Genomic DNA, 19,812 nt, shown 5'->3' on the forward strand with positions numbered 1-19,812 from the left:
TTTGTAATAGTGAAAATGGAAACCTGCACAACTGTACAAATAAGCACATTCAAATGGAAAAATATAGTTATAAGATGTATACGAAGGTTACCTAATAGCACTGAAAATTTTTGTGATAGCTCCTGAAAGTAAAATGAGCAAAATGCACGATATATATTAGAAGTACAGGGCTTCCCTGGTGGCGCAGTGGTTGAGAGTCCGCCTGCCGATGCAGGGGACACAGGTTCGTGCCCTGGTCCGGGAAGATCCCACATGCCGTGGAGGGGCTGGGCCCGTGAGCCATGGCTGCTGAGCCTGAGCGTCCGGAGCCTGTGCTCCGCAACGGGAGAGGCCACAACGGTGAGAGGGGCATATACCGGTTAAAAAAAAAAAGAGAGAGAAGTACATTATTACAAATATGTCTATAAACAAACAAGCCAACCTGTTTGGAGAAAATATGAGGAAGAATACTGTCAAATATGGACAGTGGCTGCAGTCCGGCCCTGTGCTTTGCAGACCCTTCAGTTGGGCCAGGTGGATGCCTTTATCCTCACCTTGAGAGGAAACTGAGACTTCAGGGAAGCAGGTGCCATGGCTGCCCTCCAATGCCAGCCCCACCACTTGCTACAGTCCTTCAGGCTCTCAAAGCTTATCTCACGGGTCCGTTATTTAGGGGGAACACCTGAGGGCTAGGTCCATGTCAGGGTCATCCTTGTACCCCAGAACAAGAGCCTAGCAAACTCTTACCCACAGGCATGTAAGTCCTGAGTAAGTGAAGACCACATGGAACCCACTTCCGTCGTCAACGAGAGTACATGCTGGCGGGGCAGCGGTGGTGCTTTCTCCACTTGGCGCCGCCTCATGTCGTGCGGCACTGCCGGGCTGGGGCGTTTGTCGCACACAGTTCGAAGCCATTAACTTTCCTGCTCTTGCATCTCAGGCAAGCCGTGCCCTCTGACCCCAGAGGACGTCCGATGCTCCCAGTGAAGGGACTTCCCACTGGGCACACCCAATACAGCAGGAATGGACACATGTGAAGCACCAGGGCAGTGCAGAGCGAGGCTCTCCCCAGAACAGTTTTGGGGGTGGTGCGGCTAGCACTCCAGGGCACAGCGTTAAGAAGGAAAAGCAGAGTGCAGGAAGTTGTAAGCCATCTTTTCAGTAAGAACGGGAAGGGAATGAGAATACACATTCGTAGTTGCTCGGTTTTGCATGAAGAAAGCACTGGGAGGGTGAAGAGTCATCGTACAGGGCAGGTGGGGGGTGTACAGGGAACAGGCGCATTTGAGCGGGCCTCACACCCAGTATTGACTTTTGAATCCTGTACACAGAGGACCTTAAGACACTTAGCAGAGAAGTCCTCTCCACAGCACCCCTGCACTCCACCCCCAGGTCCCTGCTCCCCACTCTGCACCACCTGAGCTCACCCCCCCCGCCTCATTCCTCCAGGACTTGTCTACCCGTGGTCGGCACCTTCACGTGGTGCCCCAGCAGAGTGGGGCCACGAGGACGGGAAGATGGCCGCACACTGTTGGCCCAAGGAACGGGACCCTCTTCTTCCCAAGGTCCGCCCCCCTCTCAGCGAGCCCCTCCACCCACCCACCCAGCCGAAGACACGGGTGCCCTTCCTGCACCACAGCTGTTACAGCTGCAGCCGGACGACCTCAGGAGTTCAAGCAGCTCTCACGCCAGGCCCGAGCGCTTCAGTGGGGTGGATCCTGGCCGGCCGGACACCCTCTTGCTGCAGTGCCCACCTGCATGGCTCCGGCAGCTCAGCCCAGACTCGACTGTAACCTGGCCGGCTCCTCCCCACGGTCCATACCCCTTCCCCAGAGACCCCACAGCTTTGTCACCAACACACCCTCTCATGGCACTGAAGATCTAGAATTTGTATTTGAGACCATCTATTTCCTGCCTGCCTCTCCCTAGGGTGCAGGGATCCTGCCTGTCGGTTACTTTGCCACTCTTTCGCCACCTTCCTGAATGAAGTAAGATACACTACACAAGCTTAAGTGGGTTTTCCCCCAAAGGAATGCTTTATTGACAAATCACCCGTTATCTACTTTAAGGAAAAGATAAATCAGTTACTACACCTGCATCCTGCCTTCCTATCACACCCCATCTGAGAGATTCCAACCCTGGGGAAGGAGCACAGAGCAGCGTTCCTCCCAAGGCACGAGTGTGGACGGCAGCCACCCCCCACCCCCCAGTGTGTCTGAAGTGACCAGCAGACACTCAGGTACCAGACAGCACATCACAGTCGACCAGAGTAGACACTGAGCTGACGGCTCCTTCCCTTCAAGAGTGCACAGATGCCGGCGAGGTCTCTGCCCGCTAAGAGCCTGTAAGGCACAGAGCGCCCCTCCAGGTGCGCCAGACGTGGAGCCCTGGGTGAGAGGCTGCTGGACTGTGGCAGCATCGGAGCAGAAAGAGATCTTTGTAGCTCCTGAGAAAAGGCAACAGCAGAGTCCCAGCTGACCCGACGCCCTGGCCCTGACCTACCTGCAGGGTCTGCCTGTTGCTCGCTGGCCCTGGCGTGTGCCACACACCCAGGTTGGAGCCGCTGATCGGTGACGTGCCAGCCAGGCCCAGCCTGTACAGGGGCAGCGCCAGCCCTCTGTGAAGGTGCTGGTCTTTCTTTCTCCCACCCCCACCAGCCAGTGGGAGCTGCCCCAGTCACTGAGAGGAGCGAGAAGCCAGTTTTCTATACGGGGATGGAACGCATTTGTGAAATAAAACACACCACTGGCACAGAGGTGCTGCCCCTCGGCTGGATGCAGGATTCTACACAGCGCTCAAAATCCACTAAGGAACCCTCGTTTATATATATAAAAACATTATAAACAAATAAAACATAAGGCAATATAAGGCGTGCACTTCAGCTTGAGTCCAAAGGAATAACATTCTCTAACTGGGAGGCTAAAGCTGCTTTGCGTAGTTTTACTTTCTGAAAAACCCACTGCTTTTAAAAAATAAAGAATTTGCTTTTCTTAAAGCTAGATCATTAGTGTAATGGTTAGGCATCTGCTGCTACTCAGCCTTCTGGAAGCTCTCAGAAAATGGGGAGTTTTCCTGTTTGGCATTTTGAAATAAAACTGCAGATCAGGCAGGGCTTTCTGGATGGCTCTTCCTTCTGCAACTTAGGGAAGGAGTTTTTATACTTATCGCTCTCCCCCCCCCCCCCCCCCTTTCAACATGCTGATCTACCAACAACACTCCCCACAGGAGCTTGGCTTTGGCTCCCACCCTGGGACCCACCACCCTGCCCGCTTCCTGCTCCAAGGCAGGACGGCGCAGTGATTTGCTGATCTGCCGACAGAAGGGGAGGCATCTGTGTACAAGACATGTTCTCTGACCCATGCGAGCGCGGCAGCCACGTCTCCACGGGGATGGCGTGATTGTTCTCAACACCCGCCGCTCGAAGTTGCAGTTGTGGCGATGACGGTGTGCTTGTTCCGTGGCTGGGCAAAGCCGCTACGGGCTTAGAAGGGCGTGTGATCGGGCAGGGGTCTGTCTCCACTCCCGGTCGGGGAGGGAAGGTTGTCACTGCCATTCTCTCTGCCACTGACAACCTTAGACTACAGATGGGAAAAGACCAAGAAAGAAGAACATGAGACAGAGCACGCACACCTAGCAGATCCTAGGCCCGTGCTGGGAATTCAAGGTGTCCGATTCCTACGTGAGTTTATGTCACATGGACGCCGCTCAGCAATACAGAAAACAAATCACCAACACGGGAAACAGGCTGGATCTCTCTCTAGGAAACTACACAGTGAAAAGAGCCAATCCCCAAGAGACGACACGCTGCGTGGCTGCATTTACATGACGTTCTTGACACAACAGAAACGGAGAGCAGGTTAGGGGCTGCCAGGGATGTAGAGCAGGGGGTAGGCAGGCCGCAGTCTCTGTGGGGATGGTGGAACTGTGCTCTGTTGTGACTGTAACAGCCACGCGTCCTGGTTGTGACACTGCAGGATGTTACCACCGGCGGAAACCGCACAAGGTACAAGAGCTCTCCGTATCACTTCCCATAACTGCACGTGAACCTACAATGACTAGTGACGTGTCCCACCCCGGCAGAACTGGGCGGTCCAGATCCAGTTACCTTTATGGTCCCAACTCGGTCCTCAAATGACTTGAAGGTGGCAGAATTCCTTTAAAGAGAGAGAAAGATGTCAGTATAAGGAGCACACTGCTTTGTCACCCTCCTAAACCTGAAGGAACTCGGGGTTAGGGTCATCTTCTGGAGAGATCCCTGAGAGATCCCGAGGTCTCACTGCAAAAACATGACGAGCCAAAAAAAGGGGAAGGGGCACACATGTTCAGAGGCTTCCCCAGGACAGAACCGAGGTCAGCCACACCCCCCAACTGCAGGACAGAAGATCTGCATGCCACCAGCTGGTGAGCCCCAGACTTCATCTGGGCAAACTGCGGACCCCTTGACTGGGCAGCCGGGGGATGCCGGGCACGTTTCTGCTGCGCCCTAAATGCACATCTTGGGGTTATGGAAAGTCCCACGTGTTCTTCACACAGATCTCTCACAGAAATCGAGCAAGAGGAAAACCAAGGAGCATTCGGAGAGCAGAGAGTGACGAGGAGGCAGAGGACAAAGCAGGCCAGGCCTGGTCCCACCCAGCCCCCGTCCCCCTCCCTGGCTCCGCAGCTCCCTGAGCCCAGGCCTCTGGAGGCAGCCTGTCAGTGACCCCTGGCACGCTCGGGGGACAGCAGCTGCAGCAGATTCTCCTGGACGGGGACACGAGCTCTGCGGGGACCCAGGCTGCACCACAGAGCAGGAGCGAGCACAGGTGGGGACTTCGAGGAGGAACAGGTCCTGGCTCTGGCTGTTCTCAGGACATAGAGAGCCACCATAAAAATCCTGGAGACACCTGAGACCTCTTGGCGTGTGCAAGCCTCTCTGTCCCTTCCAGCCCGGCCCTGAGGGCAGCCCTGGAAAGTTCCAGGTGGAGCCCAGTTTGGGGCCTCACCCCCACCAGCTCTTCAGCCTCGAAGAGTATCTCCCAACCCTGAGCCAAGAGGACGCTGAGGGGGAAAGTGGTCCTTGGTTCAGGGGTTTGGGGAGTGAGACGGACCAGCTGAAGCCACCCCCTCCCACCGGCCTCCCAGTGGGGTCCCAGCGGGCTCAGGGAGCCGTGGGGTGCGGGGGCACGTTACCTCATGGCCGGCATACTTATGGAGTGGCGGATGGAGTGGCTGCTGCTTGGAAGCATGGTAGGAGCAGAGAAGGAGAGTTAAGGCAAGGACAGGACCGGCCTCCCCGTGCAGGAAGCTGATGCCCCGTCCACCCCGCACCACTGAAGCAGAGAAGCCGCAAGGCTGCCCTCGGGGGGAGAACCAGACCCGGGTGCCCCTCGCATGGCCCCAGAAGCGTGACACTGCCGGAAGAGGGTGCTGGGACAAGGAAACTAAGACGCCCTTGGCCTGGGGTGCTAAAGACACTTCTGGTGCCAAGAACCGCCAGGTGTCCCCACGTGACTTAACAGCCAGCTCCAGAGAGACCGGCAGAGCAAGTAGGAATATTTAAAGTCACAGGCTGCTCTGGACTTGGGTTCCAGACCTCCAAGGCGGAGGAGCGGCTCGATCAGCACGAGGTAAAGGACACTCGGGAGGCTGTCTGACCCGGTCCCAAGCACCCCGCGGCAGAAAGAGCGCTCGGTTGCGGGGAGGAGACCAGCTCCACTTTGAGGGGCAGGACTGCTTCTGGGGGAGGAGGACATGGGGACACGACGGCTTGAGGGCCGGCAGGGCCCCTTCCTTCCAGGAATAGAGTCAGGGGTGGGCGGATAGCTACTCGGTGAGGCCGGGTCAGAACGGGCGGCAACAGGACCCAGCCGGCTGCACAATCAGGGGAGGAGCCCTGAACCCGTCACGCCACTGGTGACCACCTTCCTGTGCTGGTCCCACCCCCACCTTCATCCGCACAGCCTCCCCTGGGGCCAGCCGTGCCCAGCGTGTCCAGCGTCAGTCTTACCTAAAGGAGTGTGAGAAGGGCCGAGCCCTGAGAGCGGCGGCAGGAGGAGAGAAGAGATGCAGTGTTAGGAGGGGCGCCTGGTCCTGCCCCGGCCCCTCTGCTCGAGCTCCGGAAGAGCACAGGGACGCCGGCGACCACGCTGCCAGAGGAGGGCACGTGCCCCCTCCCCAGCCTCTGCCCCGCCCTCCTGGATGCGGTCACATACGAGGGACCCTCGCATCTGACTACGCCACAGACTGGAGAGAAGGAGCCCAAAAAAACAAGCAAAGCGAGGGCGTGAGGTGCTCTTCGGCCCCCGGGGTCGGCGCCTCCCCCAGGACCCCACCAGCCTGCACTCCAGCTGGGCCGGGGCGCCCCCTGCACCGCGACAGGGCCTGCGACACCCCCAGGGCTGAGAACTTCATGCTCTGGCTCCATCACCACAGATGACAGAAGCTGACCAACAAATCTGAGCGTGTCCAAGGGCAGCTGCCCGGGGGGGCGGGGGGTTGGGGAGGGGGACAAGGCCACCCCAACGTGGAGATCATTTCAGAAGTGACAGTCACATGGCCTGACGTACCCACACCGCTCTGGTGGGCAGCAGGACCTGCTCTGCTCGGCAGGAACACGAGCCCAATGGTGAGAGGAGGCATGTGTCCCATCAAAGGTCACCCAGCTGGACGGAGGCCTGACCCTGCTTTAAGTGGGTTTTTGGCCCCAATCCAGTTCCCCCCCGCCGGGGATGCAGAAGGCCTCTCGACCCGGGCTACTCCTGGACGGGCCCTTCGAGACACCAGTGTGGGGCTGCTGTCCTGAAGGACTGAGCAGCACCTGACCCTGAACGTGCAAGGGAGACCTCCCTGATTCTCCTTCTTGAGAAGCTCCAAACCACGGAGGTAAATGGGCCTTGGCCTCAGAAACCACCTGAGACCACGTGGTGAGGCGATGGGGACACACCGAGGACCCTGAGACCCAGAGATCACAGTACCACTGGAATCATGAGAGCAAAACCAGCAGCAGGCACTCGAGGCCCCAGAATGAGACCCCAGCCAACAGGCACCGTGACCACGCGCCGGTTCCTCTGCCGGTCTGACTCACGCACGGCGGGCACAGGACCTGCAGCGACACGGCCACTCCGGGTTCTGAGCAGACAGCGGGGGCAGACGGAGCATGGGCCGCGTCGCTGCTCCCCCAGATCGAAGCCGTTCGCGTGAGGAACTGCCCAGCAGGCTCGCCCGCAGCCGCTTCCACACGCGCCCGGGGCTCCGCCCTCTCGCCTGCTTTCCAGCCAGAGTGCTCCGAACACGCTCGAAAGTGAGCGAGAATACTGAACGTGAGCGCATGACACGAAAAATGAAAGAGAATGTTCCCAGAAGAGGACGAAGCAGACCTCTGTCACCTGCTTCAGATGCCCTGTCATCAGACCAGCCTCTGCAGGAAAGCACAGACCCGAGCAGACGCTCCCCTCGCTCTGTGACGGGCCCTGGGAGTGAGGCCTGGCCGCCAGGGGCGTGTGATCAGCCTGTCGCCAGGCTTACCCCAGCCTGGCTCAGGTGGTCACAGTAGGCATCCCATCGAGCGTCAAGGGAGACTCGATCCAGGAACACACCCAGAGTCAAGCATGAGCCGAGCAGCGCGAAGCCTCGGGGAGCAACTGCCACAGGCCCTCCTGCTGCCAGCGCAGAGCCACCGCCTGGGGTGGGGGGTCCCTCTTGTGCCCGAATCACAGCCATGGTGGGCAAGGCCTGCATCCGAGCGTGGCCCGCAGGGTCCCCCATTGTAGAGGGTGCACCCCTGAGGCACAGACTGCCTATTACTGACGGTTCAGCTTCTCCGAAGGTTTGAAGTTTTTCAAAATAAAAGGCTGGGGGGGTCAAGGAGAGGAGAGGAGTAACGATGTCAAACAAACACTGATAAAACGTGAGCACGGCTCCAGGCACCAGCTGTCCTCTGCTCAGCCGGGTGGGGCCTGGGGCTTGTGAGCGCCTGTGGCCATTTGGCCAGGGCAGGGCTCCTATCTTGAGGCCCACGAGGCAGCCACAGGCTGTGAGGCAGGGAAATGCTTACCCTAAGCAGGCAAGAAGGAGCCCACTCAAGTGTGAGAGGTGAGGGGTCAGGGCCAGGGGGACTCCCAATGCCACGCTCAGCAGGCCAGACCCACAGCAACTCCATAGGATTCTTGGCTATGAGGAGATAGGGCAGGGCCGGCAGTGGAACCCGGGGGGCCAAGTCCAGGGTGCTGGCGATGGGGATGACCCGCACTGCCCGCTGTCTCTCTCCAATTAGTCCCGACAACCCCGAGGGAGGCCCTTGTGAGGGCACAGCAAGGAAGGAGCTCAGCCAGGAGCCACACCCTGGCCTCTGGCTCCAAGGAGGCCCTGCAGGGGCAGCAGCGAAGCCCAGAGCAGGAAACTCAGGGTGAAGCCTGGCTTGGGAGCGGCGTGGCCATCAGGCTGGGGGTGGCCACTGTTGTGTGTGGTCCACCTAGTGCCCGGGCCCCCCACTCTCCCTGGCCCCAGAGGCACTCGGGTGGCCAGCAGGGTCTCATCCACTTCTGGGACAGAACGCTCAGTCGGGGGCCCTAGCGTGCAGCCGCACGCTCTCTGAGGGCAGGCCTGGCAAACACCCCGAGAAACGCCACGCTTGCCCTCGACTTGTCCAGGCTGGCGGGCCACCCAGGCTGACGCTGCCCCCAGGCCGAATCGTTTTCTCTCCATGGAACTTCAACAAGAAGCATCGCCTCCACCAACCCTAAGTACCAAAGTTACCCACAGGCACCAGTGACCCCCCCCAACCCCGCACCCCAAGGAACATACAAATAAATGGCAGAGGTAGCCGGTAAACAAGAGTTTGTGAACCAACTGGTCAGGGGCTGGTGTGGCCACACCTGTGGGTGGTGAGGGGCCCCTGAGGCATGTGCATCTGAGCCTGGAGGCTCAGGCAGGCTTCCTGCAGACCCTCTAGTGGATCTAAACCCCCTAAAACCCCACCTGCCTGTCCCAGCTCTCAGGGTGGAGGTGTCAGGCCAGGGAGTCTCACCTCATGTCCCCAAGCTTCCGGCTGATGGCAGAGCCCATGGTGGACAGGGCTGCTGAGGTCTTCTGTCCTGCCTGAGAGAGGGTTTCCTGGGTCTTCTTGTAGCTGGAAGGAGAAACACCAGTTAAACCAACCAAACAGAAGGCGTAGCCATGCCTCCCCACACCAAGGACAAGGCACCCAGAGAAAAGAGGGGGCGGTCAGGGCGGTGAGAAAGCCTGGCCACCAGGAAGAGGACACGTGTCCTGTCTCAGGGCCCCCAGGGGACTGCATGAGGGACAGATGCAGCACTGCCAGGTCACGACCCCCCACCCTGTAATAACACCGTTTTCTGCTCTTCCTGTAATGCAGGCTCCCCTCCGTGGAAACTTACTTGCCCCACCCCTACAGCAAAGAGGCCCACAGAGCCCAGGGCCTGCGGCCAAGCAGACCAGCCCCTCAGGCCCTCCTGGGGCTTCTCTTTTCTCTTCTCGCCTAAGACAGTCCTCTGAGGACAGAACAGCTCAACCACACCCACAGGGGATGCAGCCGGCAGTGCGGCCTGTGCCGGGCCAGCCTTCAGACCCCGAGCAGCCCCTCCAGCCCTCCACCCTCCTGTTCTGCATCTACCATGTCCTTTGAGAACTGGTTCAAGGGGGTGGTCTTGGCGGAGACGGCCTGTTCCACACCCTCCTGCCCCATTCACCCACAACAAGATGGCTCGTGACCTCAACGGCAGTGGCACAGGCGCGGGCAGGGTGCCTGGGCCACAGGGACGGCAAGGACACCCTCAGGCCCAGGCTGAGAGCCAACACCTACAGCTGCCAGCACCCCACCCAGCCCCCCGTCCAGCCCCCACCAGAAACAGAAGACACAGCAGCCTGAACCCAGGAGCTCCTTTCTAGCCAAACTGGCAACCCCACAACAATGGCTCGAGATGGTAGGGCTCCGGAGACGCCAGCCGGCTCCGGCCCTCCTGGCACCCCCAGGTCACAGGGGGCTGGCTCGGACAGCACCAGCAGTGGGGCTTCCAGGCCCCTTTCCCATCCACCCCACATCGTCGCCCTCGGGAGGCCCCACGTGAGCGCCTGCTACCCGCCTCCCTCAGGCCAGCCTCCTACCTGGTGCCCTGCACTCCCCGTCCTGTGGGGACGGCCTGGCCCCAAGCACCCTGGAGGGGCCTCCCTCCCCTCAGCTGCAGCCACTCACAGCACAGCAGGGCCCGGGCCTCAAAACACGTCGCTTCCCAGCAAGAGTTTGGAAATATCTTGAAATCGCTAAGACATTTGAGTTTATCTCAGTTTCCAGAAGGTCAGTGATTCTGGAACACAGTTAATGACAAGGAAAAAAAAATTTCTAAAATCCTTGCCGAAAAATCTGCTTCTGCGTTTTCTGGATTCAAAAACTAGTAAGAGGCCTCATTCTGAACCCAGGCCTTAGAAAACCCTGACAACGAGAAATTCCTCCCCCAGTGATAGTCTGACACGATCACAGAACTTAAGTGAACAGGAACTCAAAGTCCAATCACCTGCCCAGTGACCCAGGTATCTGGACAGCTGGGGCCTGGACAGGATCCCCCGGGCCGAGCGACAAGGTCCATTCTAGGCCACAGCAGATTCGTACCAAAACCCAAAGTCCACACCCTCCTTTCAGAGGGTTTCCACGCAGACTGTGGTCACAATTCTCCCAGGCGTCTTCTGACTTGAAGACGCCTTCACCCGGAGCTGCCACCTACACCATGGCCTGTCTCAGCGTCTCTCAAGACGGTGGCAACAGAAGTGGAGCATCCTGAGGGTGACCTAGCAGGGGGCCCAGGCACTGAATCACCAGCAGGAGAGGCGCGTGCTGTGGGCCACTCTGCAGGGAAGCACCCCTCTGGGACAGATGTGGTGCAGAGGCCAGGGCAGAGCCAGCGTCTGTGTCCTGGTAACTCAGCCCCACCCGTGCCTGAGAGCACCAGGCTGTGCGGCCCTGGCCGCTGCCCCTTTGGGAATTCCTTTCACCTTTTAGGAAGACAAAGGCCTCCTCCCAGGACCAGTGGGCGTGGCTGTCCGTCAGAGGGAGGCATCTGCTGGATGCTCCTCCTCCAGGATCCTCCCTTGGCGGGCCGTCTCCACCTGCCACTCGGTGGGGCCCGTGATCCCAGACTGCCTGGCCGGAGACTACAGCTCCCGGACCACAGTGAAAGCACAATCTTATTGTTGGTCTGCAAGGCTGGGAAGATACCATCCAGCCCCACCAGGCACCCCTTGACCACAGAGGAGCTACCTGAGAACAAAGCCACTGTGGGGAGAGTGGAAGGGGGAGGGACACAGGTTGGGAGCGCTGGTCGGAGCCCCGGGCAGAGGGCCTGGAGCTGGGGCTTCTCGCCAGGCAAAGCCTCCCCGTCCCTCCTAGGCTGACACTACCTGTAGCTGTGCTTTCTGTCACCTGCGACCAAAGAACTCAACATGCCAACGAGTGACTGTGCAATTTACTGGTGTCCACACAAAGCACGATTTTAGCTATGATCCACCTAAAAAAGGATCCCATTAGGTGATCACTTCACGACCAACAGAGCACGGCTGCTGAATCAACAGCTGGCCGAGGGAAGAGACCCCCTCCCAAACGGCATCAACCCACTCACGACAGGACCGCTGCACCAGAGCTAAGTGCTCGGGCTGCACACGCCCGCCTCCTCCCCCTGGGCGGCGCTCTCCGAAGGGGATCCACCAGCACACGGATCGCGAATCGCGAAAGACAGGGTGGCTCCGAGGCTCTGGACGAGGAACCCCAGCAGCGGTCTCCGGCAGCCACCGCTAGGGAGGCACCAGTCAGACGACCCCGAGAGTGCAGAGCAGCTGTGTCGCGTCGTCACCGTCCTGGGCTATCACTGCAGAGACGCCTCCAGCCCTGACAACTCTACCACCAGACTTGGGGCTAAGACCTCGTGGCCGCTGCCTGATGAAGCGCATGAAAAGGGCCATCCCACCAGCCACACCTGCAGGCCCAGAGCCACAGGGTCCGTTCAGAGGAGTCAGAACCGTGATCGTCAGAAACAGTATCCCAGCAGCTTCCCGTCAACTGGCTTTACAGAACAGCACTAAGATCTCCCAAGGCTATTTTCAGCTCTGGTCTGCACCGTGAGCCTGCCTGCAGCAACGGGCTGCCCTGCCAAGCCACGCAAACAGCACGAAACCCCAACCACCAGACCCACTCGGTGCCCGGCTCCCCTCGTGACCCCAGGCTGCAAAGGCTCCACGCACACAGCTGGCCCACCTGGGCTTCCGGGCACCTCCAAGACAAGCTGGGTCACAACCATTTCCTCTCAGCCCAACACAGAAGGGCTTTCTGCCCATGCCTTCTGGCAAGCACGACAGCACTTCCTTCTAAGCGAGACCTCCCAGAAGGTGACTATTTTAAAATACTGCAGGGGCTTCCCTGGTGGCGCAGTGGTTAAGAATCCGCCTGCCGATGCAGGGGACACGGGTTTGAGCCCTGGTCCGGGAAGATCCCACATGCCATGGAGCAACTAAGCCCGTGCACCACAACTACCGAGCCTGCGCTCTAGAGCCCGCGAGCCACAACTACTGAAGCCTGCGCACCTAGAGCCCATGCTCCACAACAAGAGAAGCCACTGCAATGAGAAGCCCGTGCACCACAATGAAGAGTAGACCCCACTCGCCGCAACTACAGAAAGCCTGCGCACAGCAACGGAAGACCCAACGCAGCCCAAACCTAAATAAATAAATAAAATCTAAAAAATAATAATAAAATGAAATACTGCACCACCCAGTTCAAAGGCTATACCCAGAACGGAGCACGAATGAAGCGCTACCATCTTGTTTAAGAATCTCAAATAAGACGTCGGGAGTCCTTCTGGACCAGAGGTCTGTCAGACACACAGAGCTACCCATGAGGGTTCTGCGCTCTACTTATTTTCTGTGTGGCTGAGAGCTTGGAGTTTCTCAGGCCAAAGGAGCTCCTTCGAGATCTGACCCGCATGGCCCACGCTGCGCCCCCAGCTCAAGAGCCACCCCTAAGTGCAAGAGACCCTGAGAGCACCACAGCTGGAGCCAGGTCTGCAGGGGAAGGAGAGGGAAAAGCGCCATCAGCATCAGTCCAGATGGCGCCCAAGGTGCATCACCAGCCAGACGTGGCCTAAGCTCAGCTCCGGCCTCTGATCTGAGGGACACACATCAGGCAGGGGGAAGTTTTCAGTGTGGTCTGGTGGCGGAGTGAACTTCCTTCAGCGTCTGCACCCTCTTCCAGAAGCATTTAAAGGACAGTTTCTTTTGTGTTTGAGAGAAGAAAAATTATATTAAAAATAAAATAGCCAAGAAACACCACAGCTAGGTCTGAGCCAAGTGTGCACAGCCTCCCTGTCCCTCAAAGGTGTCAGGAGGGGAGAGGATGGAGGTGCCGGCAGCAGAGGCACTCACAGGTCCGACTGGGTCACTTTCTCATTCCACTCTCCAAGTTTCTCAGAAGTTTTCACGTAGCTAAAAACAGAAAGTCTGTGGTAAATGATTTAGAAAAACTACTTCAACTCAGGTTTCAAACTGGCAAGTGACATTCCAGGGAAAACAGAGAAGGACCACTTGGTAGGAAGACTGAACGTTCAGCCCGCTTCTGCTCAGCACCGGCTCTGCAGGCCCAGGTGAGGCATCTGCAGGCCCAGCCACTCTCCTCATGCCGAAGGAGGGCCTGCTCACTCGACGGAAGCTGTGTCTTGGGGAACAGCTGGGAGGAGCAAGGAGGGCACAGCCCATGGCCCCAACACAGCCACCCTTTGGGGTTCAAGGCCTACAGTTTCCTAGCACAGAGAACTGGGCCTTTCCTAGGGCAGATTTATGAAAATTGACTTGGTCTTCCTGTGGGAACCTGGCTTCTCAGACAGTGGGAGACATCTCCCATCCCCCCACCTTGGAGGATGCGTTTCAGAGGAGCCACACAGCCGCACTACCCAATGCAGAGAGCTGCGGCACGGAGGGTCTGGGTCAGAGGTCCTGACCACGCCACGCCCACGAGAAGGACTCATGTCCACAGACTCGCGTCGGCAGACGCTGACCTGTGGGGACCGCGGAAAAGCGGCCCCGTGAGGCGCCCAGCTCGCGCCTCGCCAGTGGGGAGAAAGCGGCCCCGTGAGGCGCCCAGCTCGCGCCTCGCCAGTGGGGAGAAAGCGGCCCCGTGAGGCGCCCAGCTCGCGCCTCGCCAGTGGGGACCCCGAGACGCTCTTCTGGTCAGTTTCGGCCTGGACAACTAGCTAGCACGTCCGCCGCCTTTAAAAACACGTGCAGACGCTACACTCTTCGAATAAATACCAATTCAGTTGCTGGCAAGGATTCAGGGCCCCCAGCTGGCTGCTTCCAAGCGGCACACTCGCTGACCCTGCTCCCAGGAGGCCCCTCTCCCCCAGGACTCAACGCCCATCAAGCAGGTAGAGCAGACACTCACGCGTTAGACACCTGTACATCGTGCCAACCCCTGGACAGGTTCTGCTTCAGGCCCTCCAAGGTAGAAAGGCCCAGCCTCCTCTTCAGCTCTCCACAGTGCCTCTCCTTGGCTGCCAGCACCTGGCGCAGAGTGACAACTTCCTCCTCCACCTGCAAAAGCACGGTTACCAGGACTCAGCCACCACTATGGCAGGAAGTGACCACCATCCTTACACACGTCGCAGTGAAGGCCTTCTCAGAATCACCTAAGAATTCTCCATTTACAGAAACACAGCTCGTCTTAGGAACAGTCTACAGCAGGCATCGGTTCTGTTTGTATGTGGCACCAGCACCTCGACTTCTTCTGGAGAACTGTCCCGCCCCCCTAAGCCGAGTGTTCTGGCGGGGCTACTGACCACAGTGCCCACCCGTGGATGACAAGCAAGGCCTGTCGGAGCTCTTCCCTGGGACTAGGAACGGGTGTTAGAAGACAGCAGCCCCTTTCTGTCCAGGCTCCGGGTCTGGGTGTGAGTAACAGAAGGTGGGCGGGTTGGCAGCCAGGCCCCATCTGCACCATGGGGGAATTCCACACGTCGGGGGAAGGAAGCAGAGCTGACAGACGGATGGGTGGCCAGAGAAACAACCCTTATGACAACATTTGTGTCCCAAGGTCAGCTGCCGGCCTCGGCAAAAGCCACTTACAGAAGCCCAAAGAAAATTCTCTTTTCTGCTTAAAGTAATTTGAGTTGGGCAACAGAAAAAATCTTGACAATAACGACCAGAACCTTCTCATGTCTCAAAACAAAGAGTGAACTACAGAGAGGAGCATCCTTTAGAGCCTTCCTACTTTAGATTCTCAATACTTCCTGCTTCTTCCTGCTCCTATGTGAACAGCTACTCTAAAAAAAAAAAGTCCCTTTCTTAAAAAAATGACTGTTTGGGTTAAGGCACTAACAACAGCCTAAAGCCCTATATATCACTAGATTCTGCTTTAGAAAATACTGAAAAAGAAACGATTCAAAACTACAGGATCATCTAAGGCCAAACTATTACCAGTCACCCCAGCAGTGACACTCGGTGACTCGAACTTTCCATTTATGGTGCTTTGGGCACATGGGCTTAAGGGCACGTGGACACGCAAGCTGAAATTTTTAAGAAACACAAGAGCTTCTTCATTTTGCAATTCACCTCTGAAAAAAACCTTGTGGTTTTATTCTCTAAACCAACATGTCCTGAAATAAAAGGCAAAACGTAAGTCTCCTGGGACTTCCTGCTGCTTCTCCTTTAACCTCCGTTCAATTCAGAAAGGGCGGCTTCCTCTATGGTCTAAAACCTGGTCCTGAGGCTGGGTTTGTCTGCATGACCAGCTCTGCTCAGACCCAGGCCTGGACCCAGGATGTATCAGGACGGGCTTGTTTCCGAAGACGGAGCAGAGAACTGCAACAAGCGTGCTCCAGCCTCTGCCTGACTGACGCCAACAAGTTCATTTCCCCAGATTCTGGAATCTCAAGTGAGTCACTATTAGACTCTGTATCACACCATAAAAAGAAACTCTCTTGGCAGTTAGTCTGAATAAAAATTATACGCAGACACTTTTGTTCTTAACTCCTATTTCCTCTTAAAGAGCTCTCACTTTAAAAAGATCACACGAAACGCTTTTTACAGAAGTATTTTAAAAAGAAAAATGAAGATCCAGGGACTGATATATCCATGGGGGTCTTGAAAATGTCGTGTTGATTCCAAAAGAGAAACTCCCAGCAGATGGTGTGCTCCAGCAGCTGCCCCATGCGGACATTCTCCTCATGGAACCCCTACAAGGTGCCAGACACACGCCAGCCAAGGGCTGCAGAGGGCAGTTTCTGTGGGGCTCCAGGGACAATCTCCCAGGGCAATTTCTCCAGAGCACAGCCAGCACTCTGGCCCCTTATTAGGCTGGGAGGGCCTCACAGTCACCCCCGGAGGGACAGCCACGACACAACACCTTTGCAAGCTCAGCCCTGAGCTCCTCCGCCTCGGCATCTGTCAGACCCTCCACAGCAGGAGCCTGGGCAGCCACCGCTGTGTCGACAGGGACATCCGTCATGGAGTCGGAGAGCAGACCTTTGTTAGGAGAATTCAGGTTGATATCTGCCAGAGACAAAATGCAGTCAGAGAGCATCAAATAAGAAGTCACAGAGGAAGAGAGGACAGAGGTCTCCACCGAGGGAGAAAGCAAGGGTGCAAGGGCAGGTTTAGGAGAAAGGGGCGGGGGACCCGTGGAGACAATGCCTCTTCTCTGAAAGGTTCTGCAAAGATGGTTTTGGCCACCAGACTGGGAGCAGCCACATCTCAGGCCACCCAAGTTGCTTCTTCAGGTTCTAGAAATGCTGGCACAAGGCAGCCACTCCCTAAATCTGGTTCCTTCTGTAAGAATACTATCTTCACAGACAGGAAACCTTTGTTAAAAACAAAGCCGCTGGATCTAACAGCTCTTCCATTTTTTAGCGTGAAGGAACTTAATACAGCTGTAAACACTACCAGCACCACTTTCCAATCAGCTGCTCGGCCAGGGCGCAGGCTAAGATTACACACAAGGAACACAGTCATCCAGCCCCTGTGGGGAGTCAGCAAAACAAAATCCGTTCAGTTCATCCTCGACCCTCACCCCACAGCAAGAAGGCTGCGGCGGTGTGCAGAGGGCACTGCCTCCTCACACCTCTGCTACACCCAGACCAGGATCGAACCCCTGCGTCACGTTTGTTCTCCACGTTAAACGCACTTTCCTGTATGCACTAGAAGGTTACAAGAAAAACATGTCTACGTCAGTTCTTTCCAATTCCAAATGCAAGGCCGTCGTTGTTTAGTACATTATACAATCAGCATTGAAAACATCTTCCCTTTTGATCCGCACGTTCTGTGAAGAGACGGGCTCTGTATGGTGTTTGGCACATTTAAAAGTAAATTAAAGGGAATTCCCTGATGGTCAGTGGTTAGGACTCTGCGCCTTCACTGCCGAGTGCCCACGTTCAATCCCTGGTCAGGGAACTAAGATCCCACAAGCCAAGCGCAGCATGGCCAAAAAAAAAAAAAGAAAGAAAAGTAAATTAAAGGCGCAAAACAGTAAAAGTGTCTTTAACTGCAGGTATGTTTGTCTACTCTAGAAACCCTAGAATCTGCTAAAAATAGGCGAAATGCCCGTAAAACCAAAGACACTCTGTTTAGCTGGCCGTGTCATTCCCTTCACATGTCCCACAGCTGGAGCCATGCACTTCTGTGGTGCTCTAGAAATGTTCACTAAATGAAGCTTTTCTTTTTAATCAACAGATTTCAACATTTAACTGAGATCAACCTACGCGGCTTTACTTCATCGTTCGTACCTGCTGTGTTGACCCTACTCAAATTCAGTAAGTGCCTCGAGATCCCTACAACTTTTCTATTCTTAAAAAACAAATAAAGGCCCTCAGCCACTGTCTGCTTATAAAACTGTGTGCTCACCCAACATGCTGTGCGCTGCCCAGTCTCTGGGTGAGACCAAGCTCGGTACCCCCTGCAGGCAGACGCTATTCACACCCTGACTCAGAGGTGACCAAGGTCCTTACCAAAGGACCTACAGAGAGAATTAGCAGGGGCTGCTGCAGTAGGCAACACTAGGGGGCCAGAGCCCCTCACCTGGGTGAATCTCAGCTCAGCCTGTATAATCATCTGCAAAATGGGGTTTTTTTGGACCATTATAAAAAGGTTATTGCGAAAATGGAAAAAGATCTGAGAAACAGGCTTGGAATGGTGTCTGGCACATAGTAGGTGCTCAGTAAATGTTTTCTGTCGTTCTCGTGACCGGAACCCCACGCTTGTGACGAATTCTAAAGTTTAATTAATATGCTGACACAGATCAAACGATAGAAAAGCACCCTGAAATCATCCAGTGTAGTTACATCAACGTAGGATTAGCACTCCCTCTAGAGCCCCAGGATGGAAGACAGACTCGTACCACCTCCTCAAGATCTTAAGCTTCTGGGCCCGCTCCACACCCCCCAGCGGCCACCTCCAACTAGTCTGGGATGTCAGTTCCGGAAACAGGCCTGGTATGCTGGGTGTGCCCCTGACTCACTGCACCCTTCCCCCTCCAGACAACTCTGCAGTAGGCTGGGCTCCGAGCTGCGTTGCCACCCAAGGGGCGCTGCGCCCAACGCGAGGACGGCGTCGCCTCCCTTCCCCTCCCCGGGCGCCGCGCACGGCACCTCGGCCCGCATCCAGGGCCGGATGGGGTGTCCCCGAGGGCCCTGCGCAGGGACTGAGGGCGGCCCGCCGGGCAACAGTCGGGCGGGGGCAGAGTGGGAGCTACCCGGAGTGACGAAACCCAACGCTCTGGGGCGAGGGGAGGGCGCTGGGGAACCAGTGCTCAGAGCGATGCCAGCGGGGGCGGAACACCCGCCAGGAGCTTCGAGGCCGCGCGCGTGGGAGAGGAAGAGGTGCCGCGGGACGGGCGGGCGCAGGCGGAGGGGCCCAAAGGCCGCCACGCGGCGCCGGGCCCGCGGGTACCTTGGCCGGCGGAGTCCATGTTTAGGCGGCGGCCGGGCCGCAGCTGGCGTCGAAGCCGGGGTCGCGGGCGCAGTGGGAACCAAGCGGGCCGCACCAGGTGTCGCTCGCCGCTTACGCACCAGCCAGCTGAATCGCCTCAAGCGCCGCGGCATTACGTGATCAACAGCGAGACGACCCACTTCCGCTTTGACGCGCGCTCCGCCCCCCCCCCGTCCCGCCCCCACGAGCGGTGCCCAATGAGGGAGGTGTTTTGGCCTAGTCCCGGTTCATCAGCTTAATATGATTGGTCGAGGCTGCGGACGAAGCCGGAAAGGGAGGCCGGTCCACCAGCGAGAAGCACAGGTAGAACGGTCTTGAGGTGCACGGAGTAAGGTGGGAACTGGGAGGACCGTGCAACATGGCGCTACGGGATCCCGGAGGTGGGCCTCTTGGAGGTCTCCAAGGTGTTTGCCCCTGCCTGCGAGCGCCACGGCTCACGTACTTCGGCGGGTCAGACTCAGGCCGCTTGCGTTCCCTCCGAGGCCTGACCCACTGACCTTGGGGCTCTTTTTTTTTTTGCGTCTGTCCTTTTTGTAGGGATTTTAAAGTTGTATGGGGGTTGCGCAGAAAAAGGCGCGACCACGAGTTGCTCTCTTCTGGCTGGAGGCGCCCTTCGACCCCGTGTTCTCTCACTTCCTTTTCACAGCAATCCGGTGAGACAGATGGGGCCCTCCCCACTTTACAGATGAGAAAACTGAGGCCAGAGTTACTTGCCCATCACTCAGCTAGTTGCTTCCTGCAGACTCCGGAGAAGGGTTTGCCAAACTTGTCAAAGGAGAGGTGTGTAGCCATTAGGCAACCCGGTCCCGCTAAAACAAGTCCCACGACTACCCTTCCTTGGCTACTAATTGCCTCTGCAAGCAATCCGTTAGTGCAGGG

General features: G+C 57.2%; 1 protein-coding gene across 3 annotated transcripts; it reads right to left on the reverse strand.

The window, feature by feature from the left end:
• Positions 1-1,987: 1,987 nt before the first annotated feature.
• TPD52L2 (TPD52 like 2) lies at positions 1,988-19,050 on the reverse strand. Of its 3 annotated transcripts, XM_027086701.1 has the most exons (7): positions 18,895-19,050; positions 16,358-16,503; positions 14,399-14,547; positions 13,384-13,443; positions 8,987-9,088; positions 4,085-4,133; positions 1,988-3,557 (listed from the first exon to the last, which is right to left on the reverse strand). In XM_027086701.1, exons 1-7 carry the CDS (start codon positions 18,911-18,913, stop codon positions 3,462-3,464), a joined length of 621 nt encoding a protein of 206 aa, XP_026942502.1. In that variant the 5' UTR covers positions 18,914-19,050; the 3' UTR covers positions 1,988-3,461. The 3 variants fall into 3 exon arrangements, with proteins under 3 accessions (XP_026942502.1, XP_026942503.1, XP_026942504.1); XM_027086702.1 differs by lacking the exon at positions 13,384-13,443 and having other exon boundaries at positions 18,895-19,032; XM_027086703.1 differs by lacking the exon at positions 4,085-4,133 and having other exon boundaries at positions 18,895-19,032.
• Between the last annotated feature and the right edge of the window lie 762 nt (positions 19,051-19,812).

Source organism: Aethalodelphis obliquidens, unplaced genomic scaffold (assembly GCF_003676395.1).
Source record: "Aethalodelphis obliquidens isolate GAN/ISIS:26980383/991018 unplaced genomic scaffold, ASM367639v1 scaffold57, whole genome shotgun sequence".
In the NCBI taxonomy this organism is placed as follows: Eukaryota; Metazoa; Chordata; class Mammalia; order Artiodactyla; family Delphinidae; genus Aethalodelphis; species Aethalodelphis obliquidens.